This window comes from Hylaeus anthracinus, unplaced genomic scaffold (assembly GCF_026225885.1).
Source record: "Hylaeus anthracinus isolate JK02 unplaced genomic scaffold, UHH_iyHylAnth1.0_haploid 11989, whole genome shotgun sequence".
NCBI classification, from domain to species: Eukaryota; Metazoa; Arthropoda; class Insecta; order Hymenoptera; family Colletidae; genus Hylaeus; species Hylaeus anthracinus.
In genome coordinates, this window is record NW_026534337.1 from 14,685,045 (window position 1) to 14,703,762 (window position 18,718).

General features: G+C 40.3%; 5 protein-coding genes across 13 annotated transcripts in view; 3 read left to right on the forward strand and 2 right to left on the reverse strand.

The window, feature by feature from the left end:
* LOC128887465 (MAP7 domain-containing protein 1) overlaps window positions 1–18,718 on the forward strand; it is a 322,710-nt gene that overhangs the window by 146,183 nt on the left and 157,809 nt on the right. For 4 of the 7 annotated variants that reach the window (XM_054143382.1, XM_054143391.1, XM_054143389.1 and 1 more), the window contains exon 2: window positions 11,493–11,568. In XM_054143382.1, coding sequence (XP_053999357.1) covers window positions 11,523–11,568 — 46 coding nt within the window. In that variant the 5' untranslated portion in view covers window positions 11,493–11,522. Of the gene's footprint in view, window positions 1–11,492; window positions 11,569–18,718 lie in introns of those variants that run through there. The other 3 variants (XM_054143377.1, XM_054143393.1, XM_054143402.1) reach the window with 2 other exon arrangements.
* LOC128887484 (excitatory amino acid transporter-like) lies at window positions 25–5,554 on the reverse strand. Of its 3 annotated transcripts, none has more exons than XM_054143447.1 (10): window positions 5,532–5,554; window positions 2,668–2,859; window positions 2,514–2,601; window positions 2,204–2,402; window positions 1,925–2,135; window positions 1,583–1,864; window positions 1,239–1,472; window positions 971–1,165; window positions 761–895; window positions 25–694 (listed from the first exon to the last, which is right to left on the reverse strand). In XM_054143447.1, exons 2-10 carry the CDS (start codon window positions 2,739–2,741, stop codon window positions 484–486), a joined length of 1,629 nt encoding a protein of 542 aa, XP_053999422.1. In that variant the 5' UTR covers window positions 2,742–2,859; window positions 5,532–5,554; the 3' UTR covers window positions 25–483. The 3 variants fall into 3 exon arrangements, with proteins under 3 accessions (XP_053999422.1, XP_053999420.1, XP_053999421.1); XM_054143445.1 differs by lacking the exon at window positions 5,532–5,554 and adding an exon at window positions 3,178–3,339; XM_054143446.1 differs by lacking the exon at window positions 5,532–5,554 and adding an exon at window positions 3,130–3,151.
* On the forward strand, window positions 5,222–7,926 carry LOC128887528 (U7 snRNA-associated Sm-like protein LSm10). Its single transcript, XM_054143537.1, has 3 exons — window positions 5,222–5,473; window positions 5,546–5,663; window positions 7,510–7,926. The coding sequence occupies exons 1-3, from the start codon at window positions 5,334–5,336 to the stop codon at window positions 7,675–7,677; spliced, it is 426 nt and encodes a 141-aa protein (XP_053999512.1). The 5' UTR covers window positions 5,222–5,333; the 3' UTR covers window positions 7,678–7,926.
* LOC128887488 (5'-nucleotidase domain-containing protein 1) lies at window positions 5,678–7,653 on the forward strand. Its single transcript, XM_054143454.1, has one exon. It carries the CDS (start codon window positions 5,936–5,938, stop codon window positions 7,415–7,417), a length of 1,482 nt encoding a protein of 493 aa, XP_053999429.1. The 5' UTR covers window positions 5,678–5,935; the 3' UTR covers window positions 7,418–7,653.
* LOC128887493 (acetyl-CoA acetyltransferase, cytosolic) lies at window positions 7,896–10,674 on the reverse strand. The gene is made up of 8 exons (XM_054143466.1): window positions 10,526–10,674; window positions 9,929–10,050; window positions 9,585–9,697; window positions 9,216–9,415; window positions 8,861–9,090; window positions 8,595–8,783; window positions 8,370–8,532; window positions 7,896–8,305 (listed from the first exon to the last, which is right to left on the reverse strand). Exons 1-8 carry the CDS (start codon window positions 10,662–10,664, stop codon window positions 8,187–8,189), a joined length of 1,275 nt encoding a protein of 424 aa, XP_053999441.1. The 5' UTR covers window positions 10,665–10,674; the 3' UTR covers window positions 7,896–8,186.

Below are 18,718 nucleotides of genomic sequence, written 5' to 3' on the forward strand. Positions count from 1 at the left end.
TAAACAAATAAATTTTCAAAGCAATTATACTTCGATCTATATTTATTTTTATGTTCACATACATGCGGTACACAAACATTGTAAACAAAATATTATAAAATCCTACATTTTCCCTAAAGTTAAATGATCTAATGTGTAACAAATTACTGAACACATCTTTAAAGTGCTTCAAGCACTTTTCTCGTTTAACTAAATAAATCGACAAGCGATACTCCATTGATCTCGTAACAAATGAAATCTTTAAATTCAAAAATAGAACATATTACATTTAACTTTCGTTTAATTCCTATATCTTGAACTGACGGTCAACGATACATCCCGATATTGTTTTGTAGTTGACATGCACTTTACCGCCGCGATTTTACCAAGAACGTTATCATTTAAGTTGATGAATTTCATGTAGCGCGCGATCACAATTTTCTTTTACGTTGTTGTTCGAGAATTTGGAAGAAGCGCACGAAAGAAGATCGGTATTCCCGCGAATCAGATCTTCGTTTCGGAACTTTGTTCGGGAGCAGGTGCAACACTCTCGTGCTGGCAATTCTCCGGAATGTCCTCGAGAGGTGTCCCCTTTTCAAGACTCTCTAGTTTCCGTTCTTGATCCATCTTCTCGAGTTCGTCTTTGCTCAGGTGATAAACTATTCCAGCTCCGAATCCATCGCCCAGGACATTTATCGGGGTCCTTATTCGATCTCTGAAAGCACGAGCAAATATATTAATTAAGATCTATTCGAAACGAGTAACCGCAACGGAAACTCACAACATCCAGTCCACGGCGAAGAGCAAGGAAACATCGTTCGTGGGTAAACCCAAAGCTGTGAGCACTATTAACATCGTGATTAAAGCAGCGCTGGGGATGCTCGCCGCTCCTATACTGGCCAAGGTAGCCGTGAAACTACAAAGACAAAAAGCATACGGATGAACGATGGAACTTGAACCGATCGTTGGGCCAACCTAAGCGCATACAAACCTGACTGTTATCACTTCGTCTATTCCTAACGAGATTCCGTTCATCTGGGCGATAAAAATCGCAGCCACGGCTTCGTAAAGAGCTGTTCCGTCCATATTGACCGTAGCCCCGACCGACACCACGAATCGAGTCACTCGTGAATCGATTTTATTATTTTCTTCGAGGCAACGGAACGTTATAGGTAAAGTTGCTGAACTGAAAAACCATCGGGGAGCGTATAGCGCGCGATCTAAACGAGTTTAAAAGTATTTGCGGGATCGATTGCTACCTCGACGCCGTTCCCAAGGCTGTGACCACAGCCTGCATCATACCCCTGAAGAACACGGCTGGGTTCTGTCGGGTAAGCAGCCAAAATATCAGCGGTAGCGTGATCACAGCGTGCACCAAGAGACCCAGGATAACCGTCATCATGTACAGACCCAGCATCTGAGCGGTCGCCGCCAGATTGTTGATCGACATTATCTTGCCAGCTATCAGACACATGATTCCGAACGGAGAGTACCTGCGTGACATTAAGACTCGAGCCCACATTTCGTCGTCTAATCACATGTATATGGACGTAGCGATGGGAACTACCAAGCGTGAAATTAAGTTGCGACTCGATCTGCTCACCACATCACAACGATACTGACGAGTTTCATGATTATTTCGTTCAGCACCACGAAGAAGTCGACCATCACTTTTCCACGCGGGCCTATCTGTCCCGCGACAAGACCGAACGTGATGCAGAACATAATCATTCCCATCACGTTCGTCCCGTCCTTATACATTAACGTCGGCTCTAGGACGTAATCACTTTGATTCGTGCCCCCTATCGTTACCACTTTCTTCTTTACGTAAGTGGTTTGCGCTTGCTGGAAGCACGCCTGGACCAAGTTTTCCGGCACCATGTTTCTAAAATTGATAGTCGTTACCGATCGTCGTTCGCGTTACTCCCCCGCTCTCGCGTTATACCTAATTATATCCATAATAGCGTCCAGCGTGGAGACCTTGGTGTCCTCCGTCTTAGGGGCGGTTATCGTGGACTTGATCCTAGGATCACCTGGGTGGATCATCAACACCATCACGATGCCAACGGCGGCGGCCAGGATGGTGGTTACGGTGTAGTACGTCAGAGCTCTGAGTCCCATTCGTCCGGAATTTTTCGCGTCCAACTGTGCCATTCCTGAAAGAGAGAGAACTCGGAATAGAACGATACCATGCGAGGATGTACGGGAAACGTCGCATAGTCACCGGATATGAGCGAAGAAGCGATGAGCGGCAATATGAACATCTTCAGCAGCCGCATAAGGAGTTCTCCGGGAAAACTGATAAGTGTTATGGACTGTGGCGTGGGACTGGCCAATCGACCAAGGAACCCGAGAATGAGGCCCACGAGAACGCCACCGATCGTGAAGATCAGAAGCATATTCTCCCCCATCCAGTCTACCACCTGCGTTTAGATTCCAGAGTCAAGATACGATCGAGGAGAATCTTTGGAGAATCTTTAGCGAAAAGGAGATCAAGGTCGTCGCTCGGGTGTAAATAAGCTCTTGCTACGAACCGCTTGCAATCTGTTGAGCGGCGTCATATGGGGACGCGCTTTGACCTCGTCCTCGGACGCTATCTTCTCGATCTCGTCCGAACATGACCTGGAAATCGGACCAGGTAAGAGAGGAAGATTGCTCGAAAGCGAACAAAAGTTTGGCCAATCTCACGTGTTAGCTTCCTTGACCTCCAAGGTGCCCCTGAGGACCGCGACGGCCCCGGATATGCGTCGCATCAACGACATCGTGGCTGGTCCCGCTAACGAGTCGTTTTAAGAATTCTCGAAGAGCCTCCCTCTGGGCACGAGGAAGATCGCGGCGGACACGTTCTCTATCATCCCGCGGTCCTCACCGCTGTGACATCTGCGTTTACAAATCGAGAATAAAGTGCGTTTGATAGTCGACACTGGCGAGGGGTACGCCGCTCATTTTAGCGCTGTGACCAATTTCTTTATTTTTAATATTTGGAAGATGATCCTTAACGAAGTTACTCCTATCCCAAAAGGGAACCTTTGGAAGGAGCTTTTGGAGAGTTACGACACTCCGATTCATCGTGCAAGTTTTCCTCCTCCCTCCCGAAGATTAAGGATCACCTTCCAAACAATTTGGTCGCGTAACTAGGGAGACACTTGCGACGTTCCCCTCGTCGAGCGGAGAAGGATTTCCAGAAGGAGGTCACACTTGAATCCGCGATGCCAGACGCACAGTTGCAGGACCACTGCACCGATACCGCGTAATCGTGCGACGAGCAAAGTGGCATCCGTAACCGCGGATCCTGGCGGGTCTTTTACTCGCGATGGACTGTCGAGTGACCACGGTACGATCGAGACCTGGCTGGGTATCGCGTAGTTACGATCTGCCATCACGTAGATAATGTGCCCCATCCAGGAAGCTGATTAGAGGCCGCGAGGGGGGCGGGACGGGTACCACCGAAGGAGAAAAGGGAGACCAGCTCCAAAGAGGAGCGAAAGAGACGACGGGCTACAGGAAGAGGTCACTCAGCACAACGGGTCGCACGGCACTGAATAAGCAGAAGGGAGACAAATGTGCATCGCGCGCGAGTTCGTTTCATAGAAATAGACACGTCGTCTATTGGATCCACGGTGCCGCAATTGCTGCGAATCAGAGAACCCGAGCGCTTCATCCCTTAGCGTCTGGGCCCCCTTTGGAACCATTGACGTCGAGGTGTTCTTCATTTATTTAAGATATTTGATGCTCTCGCGACTCTATTTTCCATGGATCGTACTAACCGGGACTTTTACGTGCGAACCGTATCCTTTGGCTGAGATACTCCAACGTTCTCCAACGTAACATGAAAATTTGAAATTGAAATACGTGATAATTTATGTAAAATCGAATCCTAAATGTCAGCTAATTTTGCGCGTTCGAGATCGAGAAGAACTTTTTAATGGACTACGTATTTCATTGATCTTTAACCGATACAATCATTCGTGAAATATGATTGACCCAAGTAGAAAGGAGAGAAATTGTTGCTCGCTAACGAGTTCCCGCTTCCCAGCTAAAGTACGCCCGAGAGAAAGGGCGGTGGGTGTAAACTGTACGTAGGTGCAGGCGTGCACGTGCCCCTTGGAAGACTCGTTTCGTCGAATAAAAGACAACATCGCGATTTGCTCGTCATTACCAGCCTGAAAGATGAGTTACGATTACATGGAACAAGGTGGGCGACGCTCGTTTGGCTCCCTTGTTAAACGATGACTTTAACGAGGGACCATCTTCTTTGTAGCCTTGGCCAACATTCGAAAGTCATCCCGCAGGCATGCAAATTTTGCGTTAATTCGTCGACAGCGATCCGCGGTCTGATGCATTGATCAGAGATACAGATCACATTTGAAACGTTCGCAGCAGATTATTTTGAAGGTATGTAGGATACGGTCCAATCTGTAGGGCCCCTTTGTATATCCGTTGGGAGGTAACCTAATTCCTCCAGTAATAATGGCTGTGAGCAACGACTACGTGTAGACTAATATTGGGATCACGGTGGATCGTGCACTCTGCTAATAAGAGAATACATGCACTCTAGTATCGAACGGTTGGTGATGTTTCAATCGGGGACGGATTAAGGGAGCTCCGCATCCTTCGAGGGTTCATCTTTTTTTTTTTCAATTACTAAAATAGTTGTTTGACGAATGCTCGAGAAGATGATTATTTTGAACTTGAAAACAATGTTTCAATAGGTGAACAAAATCCTCCTCGATTTCCTTATCAAGTAGACTTTTACTTGTAGCTTAAAAATCTTTATTTGATCATGATTCGAATACTGTGCTCGAAGGGAAAAGCCTAATTTCTTTGGACAAGTTGCGTAAAACTTGCTAATTATTAAGTGCATATTTATTTATCGAGTAGGAAGAAACTCGTATTTCAAATTTCATTTTAATCAAATGAATAGACATTTGGCGGTGAACAAATCAAATTAATTTTAAAATCGATGATCAGCGCCCTCGGCGGGAAAACGTCCAAGTTTGTAGCCAAAGAAGCGGATGGTAACTATTTCGTTAGCAACTTGGATAGGTTTACCGATCAGTTTAGTCCGTTCAATGCTAGATGGCAGTTCAATTCATTACCATCTGGGAACGCGCGTGTTTTGTATATAAGTCGAAACTTGAATTTATTTATAAATGAAATAGAATGATAGTTCGTTTTAATTTATACCAGTAATAGGATTGTAATTTTTATTACGCTAAAAGTACTGCTGCAATTCTTATTCCATTCTGAATCGATAACGTTGGATTTTACATCAGAATGGTAAGAGGCTCAAAATCGTGTGATGCATTCATCTGTTGGATGTTCAGTCCATTCTATATCTCCTGTATGATACCATGGATTTGGAGTCGAAAGGAGAGAGATATATCTTGTTTAACAGTCTTTCAATTTTGTTGAAAGCTGTTGAAAATGAACGTACAACCGTTGACCTTCGAAATGAAGCGTCAGTTTACGGAACAGTAGAGCACGCAGATGCGTAAGTGATTTTGAGTGTTTTTATTCTTGTTACCGGTATAGTGCAGTTTAGTGTTTACGTTTATTGCTTTAGCCAGATGAATATCGTAATGAGAAACTGTGTCTTCACCGATCCTAGGGGGGATTCGTACAATTATGACCTGTTGTTTGTTCAAGCAAGAAATATTCGCTTCGTTCACATACCACCAGAAGTAAGTAACTTGATAATATTATGAACGGGCTTATTTTTGTATAAAGGGTTCAATTATTGTGTATAAACAAGTGTCCGAAGGGAATAACGAAATCTCAATGTCATTCGTACGTTGTCTAGGTACTTTCGAATTTCTAGGTTGCTTGTACATTATTGACTACAATTTGAAGCGAAATTTTACCTTGATTTTAACGTTGTTTAAATAACGTTATCTATAGTTTGATTGCCTACAGATAAGATGTGTACTCATATTTGTTTTTTATTCTTTCAAATATGATAAGAATTCAGCATTTGCTAAGTAAGTCTCTAAAATCTTGTTTAAAGGAAGAGATTACTTTGAACTTTAAAACTTGTGAAATATCAAGAATTTTAACATATTCTTTAACATCTTCTGTAAGTGTTAAACACTATTGTACAAGAATGTCGTTTGCCCCATCGATGCAAGCAAATACAAATACTTTGAAATTTCTTGATTATGATTGTGTTGGATTTGACTTAGACAATACACTCTTACGTTATAATGTGACAAACTTAGTACATTTGACGTATGAAACTTTAGCTAATTATCTAATAACAGAAAAAGGATATAGTACAAAATATTTATCAAGGCCATTGAATGACAAAGACTTAGATTTCATGCAAAAAGGATTGTTCTTTGACTTTGAAAGAGGAAATATACTTAGAATAAGTGCAGATGGAATAATTCACAGAGCTTGTCATGGAACTAGTTTATTAAGTGTGGAAGAAATTAAAGAAATATATTGTGATCAAAAATGGGAGGCTACAGATGCCTTTTGCAATGATATGTTGTCAACATGGAATGGTCCAGTATCTATGAAAATGAGAAGTTCGTTAGACTACTTTGACATGTCATCATCTCTTGTTTTTGCAAAATTAATAGACACTCTTGATGAAGAACAAGGTGGACCCTTGGATGTCTATAACGTTTGGCCTGATATGTTAGATGGATTAATTGAAATGTACAACAAGGATCATTTTAAACTAGATAAAGGGTGCTTCTTTCATGGCTTAACAAAAGATCCTGTTAAATATTTACGTAAATGCAGTTTAGAAACTATATCTTGGATTCAAGAGCTAAAGAAACAACGTGTTACTTTCCTTATTACTGGATCAAATATTGATTTTGTTGATTTTACTGCTACCTATGCTCTTGGAGAAGACTGGAAATCTTTATTTGATATTATTATTTGTTATGCAAGAAAGCCTGGCTTTTTTACAGATGAACGTCCATTTCTTGAACTGACAAATTATCAAGAGGGTGATGTGGTAGAAAGTAAAGATTTGAAACGGGGTGGGATATATAGCCAGGGTAATTGGAAAGGACTTGTTAAATTTCTTGGATGTCTATCAAAAAAGAGTAATCCTCGTTGTATATATATTGGTGATAATCTTGTACAAGATATTTATGTACCAAATGCACGTGTAGAATGTGATACAGTGGCTGTAATAGAGGAACAAATGTCTGAAGGAATGGTTCATCAAAGATTATCACATCCAGATGAAAAAATATTAAATTCAACATTTTGGGGTTCTTATTTCTGTTTAAAAGATTCTAAAGTTAATGTGGATTCGTTATGGGGGTTTACTATAAAAAAGTATGCAAAACTTTGCATACCTGAGATAGATTTAATAACTCAACAGCCATTAGGGGAATCTTATCCATGTTTTAGTAAAGATGGAAAGAATTATGATGGATATTATCCTGCTGTACCGCTCAGTATATCAATATTTTAAGCTCTTAAATTTCTTTGAGATATAAAGATTGTTTATTGATGTGCTATTATATGTGTACTTTATATGTTTATATAATGTACTCTTAATTTAAGATACGTATTATACCAGCTATAAAGGAACAGTTACGACATTTGTACAACCAAAAGAAGATAGTAAAAGATGATAAACGAACTTTTAAAATGAAACGTTCGGAGCAAAGACAACAAGAAGGGCGTGCGATGGTAGAGAAGATTTTGGAAGATAAAAAGAAGGCAAAATAAATTTCCAACGATAGTGAAAGGGATTAAAAATGAACTAACAAATTATTCGTCTTTTTATAATGCGTTTATTTACATGTATATTTTCGATGTATAAAAATAACTTCATATAGACATACATTGCATAAAATTCGATACAAATTTAATGTAACAGCAAATACTTTATATAAATTGTAAGTGCAATTGTCAAATATACTGTTTAAAATAAATATGTAAATCAATAAAATTAAAACAGATTTATTTTAAGAGAGATATTTTAATTACACATATATTATTAATACACAACTACACCTTTATATATATTTCATAACAGTAATTATTGACCTTTGTTACAATAATATATAAATGTCTAATAATTCAACAAATTCTTGATTCAAAATTATTTTTACCTTAGTTAGAAAATATAATGAAAGGCATGTGTGGTTGATGCACCACATACTGTTACATGTGCACAACTGCCAACAAAATTTAATTTTCATAGTATAAATGAGTTTAATTAGTTGAAGTGTTTGTTATTTTCTTTCAACAGCAATTGCAATTCCCATTCCACCACCAATACATAAAGCTGCAACACCTTTCTTTCCACCAGTTCTTTCCAAGGAATGAAGTAAAGTTACTAAAACTCTATTACCTATGGCATGAAAAATATAAATATAGCAACAAAATTAATATATTTACAATAATATTTTAATTACCAGATGCGCCAATTGGATGACCTAAAGCAATAGCTCCTCCATTTATATTAACTTTATCAGGATTTAAACCAAGTGTCTTCACACATGCTACCGATTGTGCTGCAAATGCTTCATTCAATTCATATAAATCTACTTCTTCTTTGGTCCATCCTGCTTTTTTCAACTGAAACATTTATTCACATTTATTTTATTGTCATACTGTGCTAGGATGTAACATATACTAACGACTAATTCCACTGTCGGAATGGGACTCGCGCCCATAATACGTGGTTCTACTCCAGCTTGTGCCATTGCCACAATTTTAGCCATTGGAGAGAGTCCTTTTTCAGTAGCAGTTTTTGCTGACATAAGAACTACTGCTGCTGCTCCATCATTTGTTCCAGATGCATTACCAGCAGTCACTGTACCATTATTCTAAATATTAAATAATCATTCAAATAATCACTTTACAATTGAATATTTTTATTTATAAAAAATAGCATTATCCATACTTTCAAAAATATTGGTTTCAATTTTTGAAGATTTTGAATTGTTGTCCCAAACTTGGGAAACTCATCCTTATCCACAATAATAGTATCTTTTTTAGTAGGCACTGTTATAGGAATAATTTCTTTCTTAAAATAGCCTTGATTAATTGCAGCTTCTACTTTTTGCTGAGATTTAGCTGCAAATTCATCTTGTTCTTCTCTACTTATATTAAAGTCTTTAGAAATATTTTCAGCTACAAAAAATATATTACACAGATAAATATATATTGGTTTATAAATTTGCATTTAATTACAGTTTCAGCATAATTGAAGAATTCATTAAAGAAAAAATGCATTTTAATTACTAATATTTGTGTACCAGTTAGACCCATATGAATTCCATGGAATGCATCTGTCAAGCCATCAAATATTAATGTATCCGTAAAACTAGTGTCTCCTAGTTTTGTACCATTTCTAAGGTGTAAGGCATGTGGTGCAAGACTCATGCTTTCCTGACCAACAGCTACAACAATTTGGCATTCCTTAGCTTTTATAGATATGTAACCATTCATAACTGCTCTAAAAAATTAAGTTTGTTTAAATATTAAATAGATTGGAAAAATTGTATTATTCTACATCTATATAGACCAATCTTAATTTATAAGGAGTGCATAGATAAAGATACATTAAAAATTCAATGTTGTTTTCCAAGATATCATATTCTACAGGTATTGAATTTCATATTTACTTTAAACCAGAACCGCATAGCATATTAATTACATATGATGGAGTAGCTATAGGAATGCCTGCATTTATTGCTGCCTGTCTTGCTGGATTTTGTCCTTGACCAGCAGTTAATACCTTCAATATAATGTATTATGAACATTACCTTAAGTTTAGATTAGCAGTACTTGTACAAACTAGTTAACATAATATAGATTATTCATGAATGTTATCTGCACAGTCGTGTGCAAGTATTGTTACTCTATGATATGTACAAAAAAAGCTGATCGTATATAATTTATTTCCAGATAACATTTAATCATCTAAGCAAGCTGTCAATCATGGTACTAAGTCATGATTTTAAATTACCTGTCCAACTATAACTTCAGAAACATCTGTAGGGTCAAGACAAGCTCTTGCAAGGCTCTCTTTAATAACAATAGTACCTAACTCTGATGCTTTTAATGACGACAAAGATCCACAAAGTGATCCTACAAAAAATGAAATATATTGTAATGTAATTGACATAAAGTGCAAAAGTTTAATTGTTATCAAACTTCTATCAAGTTGATTTTCATGTGATACTTCAAAAAAAAAAATATTTCTAGTAGTATATCGGACTTATGATAAAAAAATAGAATGTTCTTCTTTTAAATGAAAATTAATTAAATAAGCAAAAGTATCATTAACAGTCTAGCATGTGATGTTGAAGACTATGGGTAGATTTATTGCAAAATCAACAAATTATTACTTTGTTAGACTACAATGGGAATGGAGGTAAAATATATTACTTTAACTTCCTTTTAATGCATGACAGTGTCAATGTACTCGATACACGACTGATCGTAAATTGAAAATTTTACTGTTTACATGATATTCTTTAAACTGGATTATTAAGTATATAGAACGAATGCAGGTATTTTCGATTGTTAAAACAATTTATGATTGTTAAATGCAAGTTTATACCTATGGGTGTCCTCACTGCTGACACAATCACAACGTCGGTATCACTCATATTAAAAATTCTTTGAAAATTATGTCCAATCTTGCGGAAAACTGAACTAAGACTGCCGCCACGAGCCCATATAACGGAAATATGTAGCATTCGAAGCGCTGACGACACGTAACAGTAACGGCTTAATGAAAGTGTGTCAAACAAAATGTAAATAGTTACTTTCTTTCGCTTACAGAATCACGTATATTATTATCGTCTAGTTTTGTTATATACAAGTATAATTACATCCACTTTAAAAATATAAAAAAAATTTTTCTCCATAGAAGTTGGATAACTAAGGGAGTGCGACATGTGCAATGCAGGCAGGTTTCTGAATCTGAAGGGTTTTGACTCTATAACAAACGTAATAACAGTTAATTTTTGATCATTTTTTTAAATTATGGATGATTTTATAGACATAGGTTCTGTAGTATTTTAAACAAAAATTTTGTTAAATCTAATACATATCGCTTTACGAGTTCGGCTGATTCATTTTTTGCAAAATTAAAAGTACCACTTTCTTTTTATTAATGTAGTACGATATTTCGGGAAAGAATTAACTTTTCTTTTACAGAGTTTGATCTTTACAGATCAGCACATGGATTCTAGAATTGATGATTACGCTACTGCCAACATTCTATATGGAAATAAACGCTTAAAATATATTAATGCGCAATATGAATACCACGCATTCATCAAAGCAGCAGTCCTATATTCGCACGAAAAAAATGTCGATTTCGTGTATCGTTGCAATGAAAATTTCACGCTATTACCATTAATTTGTGAGTAATTTCAATGGTCCCTGTAGATGCCTTTATTATTCGATACGTCGATACGACCCTGACGACGTCACCGGTTGGTTGACTTCCAATACGGCGTACAGGTGGCGCTGAACCACCAATCGTGGCGGCGTGGTGGTGCTCGTTTGTTTTTACCCAGCGTGCATTGTGAACAGTGACTGGTGCTAAGATGGCCGACAACAAGGAGGAGATTTCGGAGCTCGTCGAAAAGCGAGGTATTTATTGCGATTGTTCGATTTACTTGTCGTGATTGTTGCGTGGAATCGAGGTACGATGCACGGCGAGAGCGTCGGTGTAGACGAATAACCGGTGTGATCCGTAATTGGCATAAAAATCACGCCATCTGCACGCACGGTGTCTAGGAGGAACGATCGCGAAAATCGTCGCAATTCTACCAACGAATCGGGCCCATTTTCCGTGTCTTTCGCAACGTTCACGTTGCTCGCGGCTGGTTAACCTAACCCCAGGTGACAGGGACACACCTGTCAACGCGACGTCAGTCGCGAGCAGTGTCAAACATGCCACCTTTTGACAGGGCTACGGTGCACACGCTCGGCTGCACGACACCCTTCGCGAGCCAGCGTGCGTGTGGTACGTGCGAGCAGCAGACAGAATACATCGTGCTCCTCGTGTGTCCGCGTAAGCGCTATGCTCGTTACTCATTAAGGTCATACGCCGACGGCCTTGCAATTCGCACCGTCGCTCAAGTAATCCCTCTGCTCGAGATTACCGTTATCTCTTACCGCGAATTCACTGCCGGCTGATTCGTGTAACACCTACGCTCTAGTTGCCGCCGTATGTGCACGAGTGCGCGCGCGCGCTTGTATTGCCCACGGATTCCCGATCGGCGGCATTCGAACGTCGTCGACCACGGGGTTCGTGGCGATGTTACACGAGAGAGGTTCAACGTGTCCGCTACTAAGTACTCGTCATCGCAGTGTTAGGCACATTGTTTATCTAGATGATAACGCTTTATCTAGATGAACTCGTATTCCTGACTCACGAATCAAATGTTCGTCATTCCAGTAACCTTTTCTTCCCGAAACGGGCCAGGCAAATAAATATTTACTAGCAATGTAAACGAGAAAACAATTCTTCGCATTTGCACGCCCGTGTTTGTTGTCTAGGTGTTGTGCTCTTACGTGATTTTCGTGTGGTTTGTGCGTTGCACGTGATTTTTTTTCTTTTTTTTTTTTTGCGGTACTCCGAAATTACGTATTACACAAAAATATTGTAAACGTTACTCAAACCATACTGACATCACATGCTCGACACAAATAGGTAGATTACTCAGAATAGATTACTCGAATAGAAATGTTTTACCTAGATAATCATGTAGGAATTATTGGAGTAACGTTGAACTCTGGTCGTCAAGTAATAAATACACATGTGCCACGATAGATCGTTGCCGGTGCGAGAAATATCGATGACGATCAATCACCGTCGGATGTTCTTCTGCTATTGCACGCCTCGTGGAATTTGTTCCTCGGAATTACGTTATTCGTATACGTGTTTCGACGTCGTTAATTTTGTTTCTGTATCGCTCCGAAATTACCGTGTTCGGTGACACGTGATTCTGTCCTACGTGTGTAAACAATTCGAACAATCGTCCAGCGACCTCCAACAGTATCGTATTTGTCTCAGGACATTAAAGGTCTGTTGCTAAACACAGTGGAGTGTTATATAAAGATCACTCCATGATACGTGCCATATGTTTGGGGTCATTGTCTTGTTGGGAAAATAACTTTTTTCTAGACCCAACTAGAAAGATTTTCAGATAGTTCATTTCATCCATTGAGTCGTCGGTCGAATAATAATTTTACCCCTTTCCATTGTAATCGTTTTCATTTAATCATTTTTATTTTGGTATCTAATCTGATTTGGTAAATGACACTAATATTATGATGAGAAGTGTACAATACCAAACTTTTACATGCATACACATAATTTTTTTTAATAAAACCATGTCCCACTAATTTGTTTAATTGGAGATCAATTTGCCACCCCTAGAGGTGACTTTATAGTTTATGGAGTCAACTAAAAATAAAGTTACCGTTGGTAAAATGGTGATTCCGTTTTACCACGACGTCAGTGACGTTTTATCGGTAAATTATGTATACCAGTGACGATTATCCGCGGTGAGCAGCGTCGCGGAGCGATCAATCGGGATTTCTGATCGTCCCTGCCACTGTAATGCGATTAACTCCGTTACATGCATCTCCGGTATTATGCGACGCGTCCTGTACGCAGTGTGCTTGTACCTTTCGCTGCACGTCGAACCAGTTCCTCATACGTCTTCATTAAAATTTTCCCGTGGATGACTCGCGGTGATTTTAAACATCGGTTCGCAGGGCATTCCGCGGTATCTAGCAATTCATTTCGGCGCGAATCGCGAGTCGAGGCGCGCCCCGACCTCGCGTGACTATCGCTCCAATTCTTTTCAACGTTTTTTTCTTTCTTTCTTTGATATTCGTTTAATCCATTCGGGAGCAACCAAGGAGTTCCCGGTTGTGGCGATATTCTAGAAACATCGCGACGATAGCGATCTTATGCAGACCGGTGGATCAATATTCCTCGGTTAGTAGTTTATTCGTGCGCGCTGCGAATGAGCGTAGCCCTAGAGCAACGTGTGCCGCACGTGTGCATCACTCGTTTTGGAAATCGCAGCTGTTCTGCTACAGGTTCCTTCTTATTTTTCCATTTTTCCGTTTTAACGGAGTCGTCGGGAGCTTTTGTTTCGTTTACACTGCACACAGATGGCGAAATTGGTATATAGATACAAAGTGTGAGTAGTGGAAGATACTTTGGATCCCTGGGGTTCTACAGTGGTATTTTAAAGCCTCATGCACGGAGTGTTACGCGTGTCTTAGATCGTACAGTGCCTAGAAGACTTGCGCGATCATTTTTTTGTTCTTTTTGCTTAGTACCCAAGTAATTCAAAGTGTCCGGTTAGTGTGCGTTTCACGATCATACTTGCCAGCTGGCATTAGACACGCTCGGACGAATTTTAACGGAAGGAAGTCGGCCATTTCTGCTCGTCCGCGAATGCACGTGTCTTCGATTTTATCCGAATTCAGACGTCGGTTGCCGAGGGACCATAAACGCGTTTCTGGAACGTTTGCGCCTAGAATAGTCGTCCATTTCAGACTATGCATCGACGTAGGATGCTCGGTCAGCCTGCACCAACACACTGCGAAAATAAGGCCGGCAGGTTTATGATTCGACGCTGCTCTCAATTTTGCTAATAGGCTTGTTATTAGCCGCCATGTAAATTCTTTATTTCCGGCGCAACGAAAGATACCATGAGTGTTCTCGTTTTTAAATTGTAATTAGCAACCGAGATAACAAATTTCGACTGATTTACGTCTCGCGAGTCTGTAGGTCAATCCCTATCCTTCCACGGGACAACCGTGGAGTTATTAGCCCTTAACCGACCGCCCAGGATCTGCAGGAACCCGAGCCCTCGTTATTTCGTTAAGAACTCGTTGACTTAATTGAATTAGTGCTAACCATTTTAGGTAATACTCCTTTTAATCGCTTTATTCTGTGCCTTACATATTTCAACCGAAATTAAGTAATGCACGCCTGAGGGTCGGTTAAATATTCAGTGTGTTATATACGTAATATTTATATGTGAATAATATTATTTCTTTTAACGAGTGATCTACATTAATCCGTTCTCTATTTAATGAACGCATTAATATTAATGAAGGCAACTCGTGCATGTAGCCACTGAGCATTCATTATTACACGTAACAACGTTTTCGAGCTCGTTACATCGTTGATGGATGAAACGTCTCGAATAAATCGCTGTACGTTGACTTTATTCGTCATTCGTTACTCGAATAAAATTTTGGCCATCGTAGCTCGAGAAAAGATACTTACACGATGTTAATATATGCTAGAATTACTCGACGCACGGGTCTTTTTCGCCGAGGCCTGTTATATGCCTCGTTCCGTAATTTACGTGAAATGGACGTGCGTGTTCGTCTAAGGGTTAAATTATTGCTTGAATGAATGTCTTCAGACCCGTTAGAACAGCGGGCGTGTAACGAGCACAGCGCACGACTGTGTATTACAATGTAAACGTGACGTCTCTTGCGACGTGGCGTCGATAAACGAAGCCGCGATAGATATTCCTCGTCGATCTGCTCTATTTGCAGTTCCATATATGCGTCGTGTAAGCGCTCGTAATAACGAGATCAACGCACCGAACGTTTCATAATTATATTTTCCTTCGATACCATGCAAATGGTGCCTGGATACACCAAATAACGCTGTTATCGTTTTTTCTTTTTTTCTTTTTTTTATTTCTCAAACATTGCCGATGGTAGCTATCCAAACCTCTGCGCGTTTACTTATAATACTTTAAAGATACATCAATTTTCGTCGCGAAGGAATACCAATTCGTTGGAAAAGTATGCGAACCGAAGCACTTCGGCGTCTAAAAAATCAAGCGATTTCTCTCGCGAGGATGCTCTACGAGCTCTCGAATGCAGTTGCACCAGATGACGAGGATATTTTAAGTAGGTTGCACTTATTTATTAGCGATGGCATAGAACCGCGTCGACTAACGGTGCATTATTGTTTTGGAACGAGAAGGGTTGGCAGGCAAGGTTCTTCTACGAAAGGCGACATAAGTTTCGCTTCGATTTTGACGTATTTGGGAGTCGAAACAGGATGAGCCAAATGACATGCTGACCTCGGTGTGATTTGTTGGTTCCTCGTTCGCGACGGCGATGTCATAAACAAAAAAGGGTGCAGAACGTTTTAAATTGGCCGGCATTTGCGCGACACTGAATCGGCAACGGGCAGGCTCTAGCTCTAACCCGTCGTTTAACGAATCGTCCCGTTCTATTGATAAGCGCCAGTCCGCGGATACGTGGTGTAGTTCCACATGCATAGTTCAGTATACGTGAATCGATACCGTAATTTCCGACTGGTTCCCTTCCGTCTACTTTGTAAATGCTGTACGAAACTTTTCCATCCAAGTTCACTTTTCCAGACTGAACGTAAATTCTTATACGTATATATCTTACGTAATCGTTAAGAGGCATCGTAAATGCATTAGACGACATTATCATTGTTTTCGTAATATATAATATTTACGACTTGGAGTACAATGTTCCATCGAAATACCATTGTTAGTCGTGTTCAGAGCATTCTCGATCGAGACCAGAGCTTCATTCCGCGAGGTGACCACTAATTATGGCCGCAACGCTGCACCATGTAATACGCACTAATTATTTTAACACCGTTACGTAATCATCGACCGACCATGTTTTCGATCATCGCCGTTTCCTGCCTTGCCAGGCGTTTCTGGAAGATCCCTCACCGTGGCGAGAAAAAAAAAAGCGAAACTCGGGATCGCGATGATCATTACGAGTACGGAGTCCATCTCAACAATGGCGAAGCAGTAAGTCGCGCTTGTCTTTGCGCGTCGTTTCGTCGTTTCCTCGGTTTTACCAGACGCTCGCGTTTACGTCGCGAGACGACCTTTTACTTATGGATGCGTCTACCCGTTACATATGCAGAGTTAATAATCTCTACTGCAACATTTGCATACTCTCTCGCGCATCTTGTTCGACTCTCTCCTAACTTCTTTCTCGGTTCGGTCGCGAGTTTCCAATTGGCGTTTGGCTCGTTGAATAGATCCTGCCTTTTCTTTGGATGCCTTTCGAACGAGCGTGTCTACTCCGAATAGTCGATTCGATTCGAAACCTCGCCGGAATGCCGTCAAACTACTCGAGATTTAATATTTCGATATGATCATAGAAAAAACCCGACGTGTTTACGTTCCCTGGATGTAAACAGCCTCTTTTTGCAGACAGCGCGTTGCCAGCTGGGGAAAAGACCTTTCCAGTTGGTAGACACAGACGATGGAGTATTTAACTTCCATCGTGGGTCCTTTTTTTCTTCCGACGTCTTTTTCTTTCTCTATCGATCAGCCCGCCTGTAATGGACGATAAATCGATGTTAATTTTTTCATTGAATACGACTAAATTGCTATTGAGAATAATCTTTATGCGTGACCTGTCTTCAAAAAAAAAAAAAAAAACAAAGCCAAGGATATCCACGTGGTTTCTTTGGCTTGAATTTTCGTTCGGATTATTATCTCCGTTGCCCGAATAAGTAGCAAAAAACGATCAGGTTTCATGACATGAATATTCATATCTCCATTAGTGTTTACAATCTTCAGTGAAATAAGCACATGTATTTAAATATTTACTGCAGTCGGAGCATACTCCAAGTTTTGGAGCAACAATATGTATGATAACACAAACGCGGAATAAAACAACTTTAGTTAAGACTTGTGAATTTCCAAGAGGCTGAAAGGATAAGTACTACCGTAAACATGAGGTTACGTAATGCTCGTTCCGTCGGAATAGCAGAATATTAGAATCTGCACGACCTTGAGATAACACTCAAACAAATGCTTCCTCTACCAACATCGGGGTCTACGTAAAAAAAAAAAGGGAAAATGAGAAATCCAGCTGCGTTCACTACCCTTATCATTTTATAAAAATATTTTATAATATGCTTTTTCTTCGAGAGCGCGTTTCATTAACACATTCGTCGACTCCAATTAGCGAAACGCCTGGCATACACGCGATTTGTAGAATACTTGAAGTACCAGCGGAAAGGTTGAACAGAAATATAAAACGATGAAAAAATGTATAAAATTATTCGAACAATTCAGTCGCGATGTGGCGTCGTTTACGTAACCGCTACGCTCAAATGGTATCGCGAAATCGCGAATCATCATCGCGTATCGGTGCCACGAAAGTTTCGCGTCCTCGCGCGATACGTTCAACGTTCCGTTTCTCGTAAATATCATCCAGTCCCTTGAAGTGTCTCGTCAGATAAGATAATTATCAACGACGGTAGCGCGATCGCGGCGCGTTTCGTCGGAAAGCTGAAAAGAACCGCTAGGCTCTGGTTAGGAGCGAAGCGAGGCCGCGTGTCCGTTCGCACGATTTATTAGGGCTTAAATTGGCGCATGCGTCACACCGGGTACGTGACTAACCGGAACTTTCCTTCCACGGTAACGCACGTGGATCATGCGGTATGCAGTTGATGAGATCTCTCGCGATCTGTGCTCGCTAGAAATCGCTGGAGGAAAGTCCAGCGCAGTCCATCTTTCGCGAAACTTATGGCCACGTTTTCACACGTCGCCGACATTAAACGCCGTGGTTCCGCGACGGTTTCTATGCCATCGGTCCACACATCCGATTTCTTCCTAGGAACGAAATCGTTTCGCCTTGGGCCCCGTGAAAGTCGTCTGGTCCTCCCTAAAGGGTGAAGCGTCGAGAATCCACTTTCTCCAGAATTTCGACAATTTCGTTGGGTTTACTATTTCGAGCG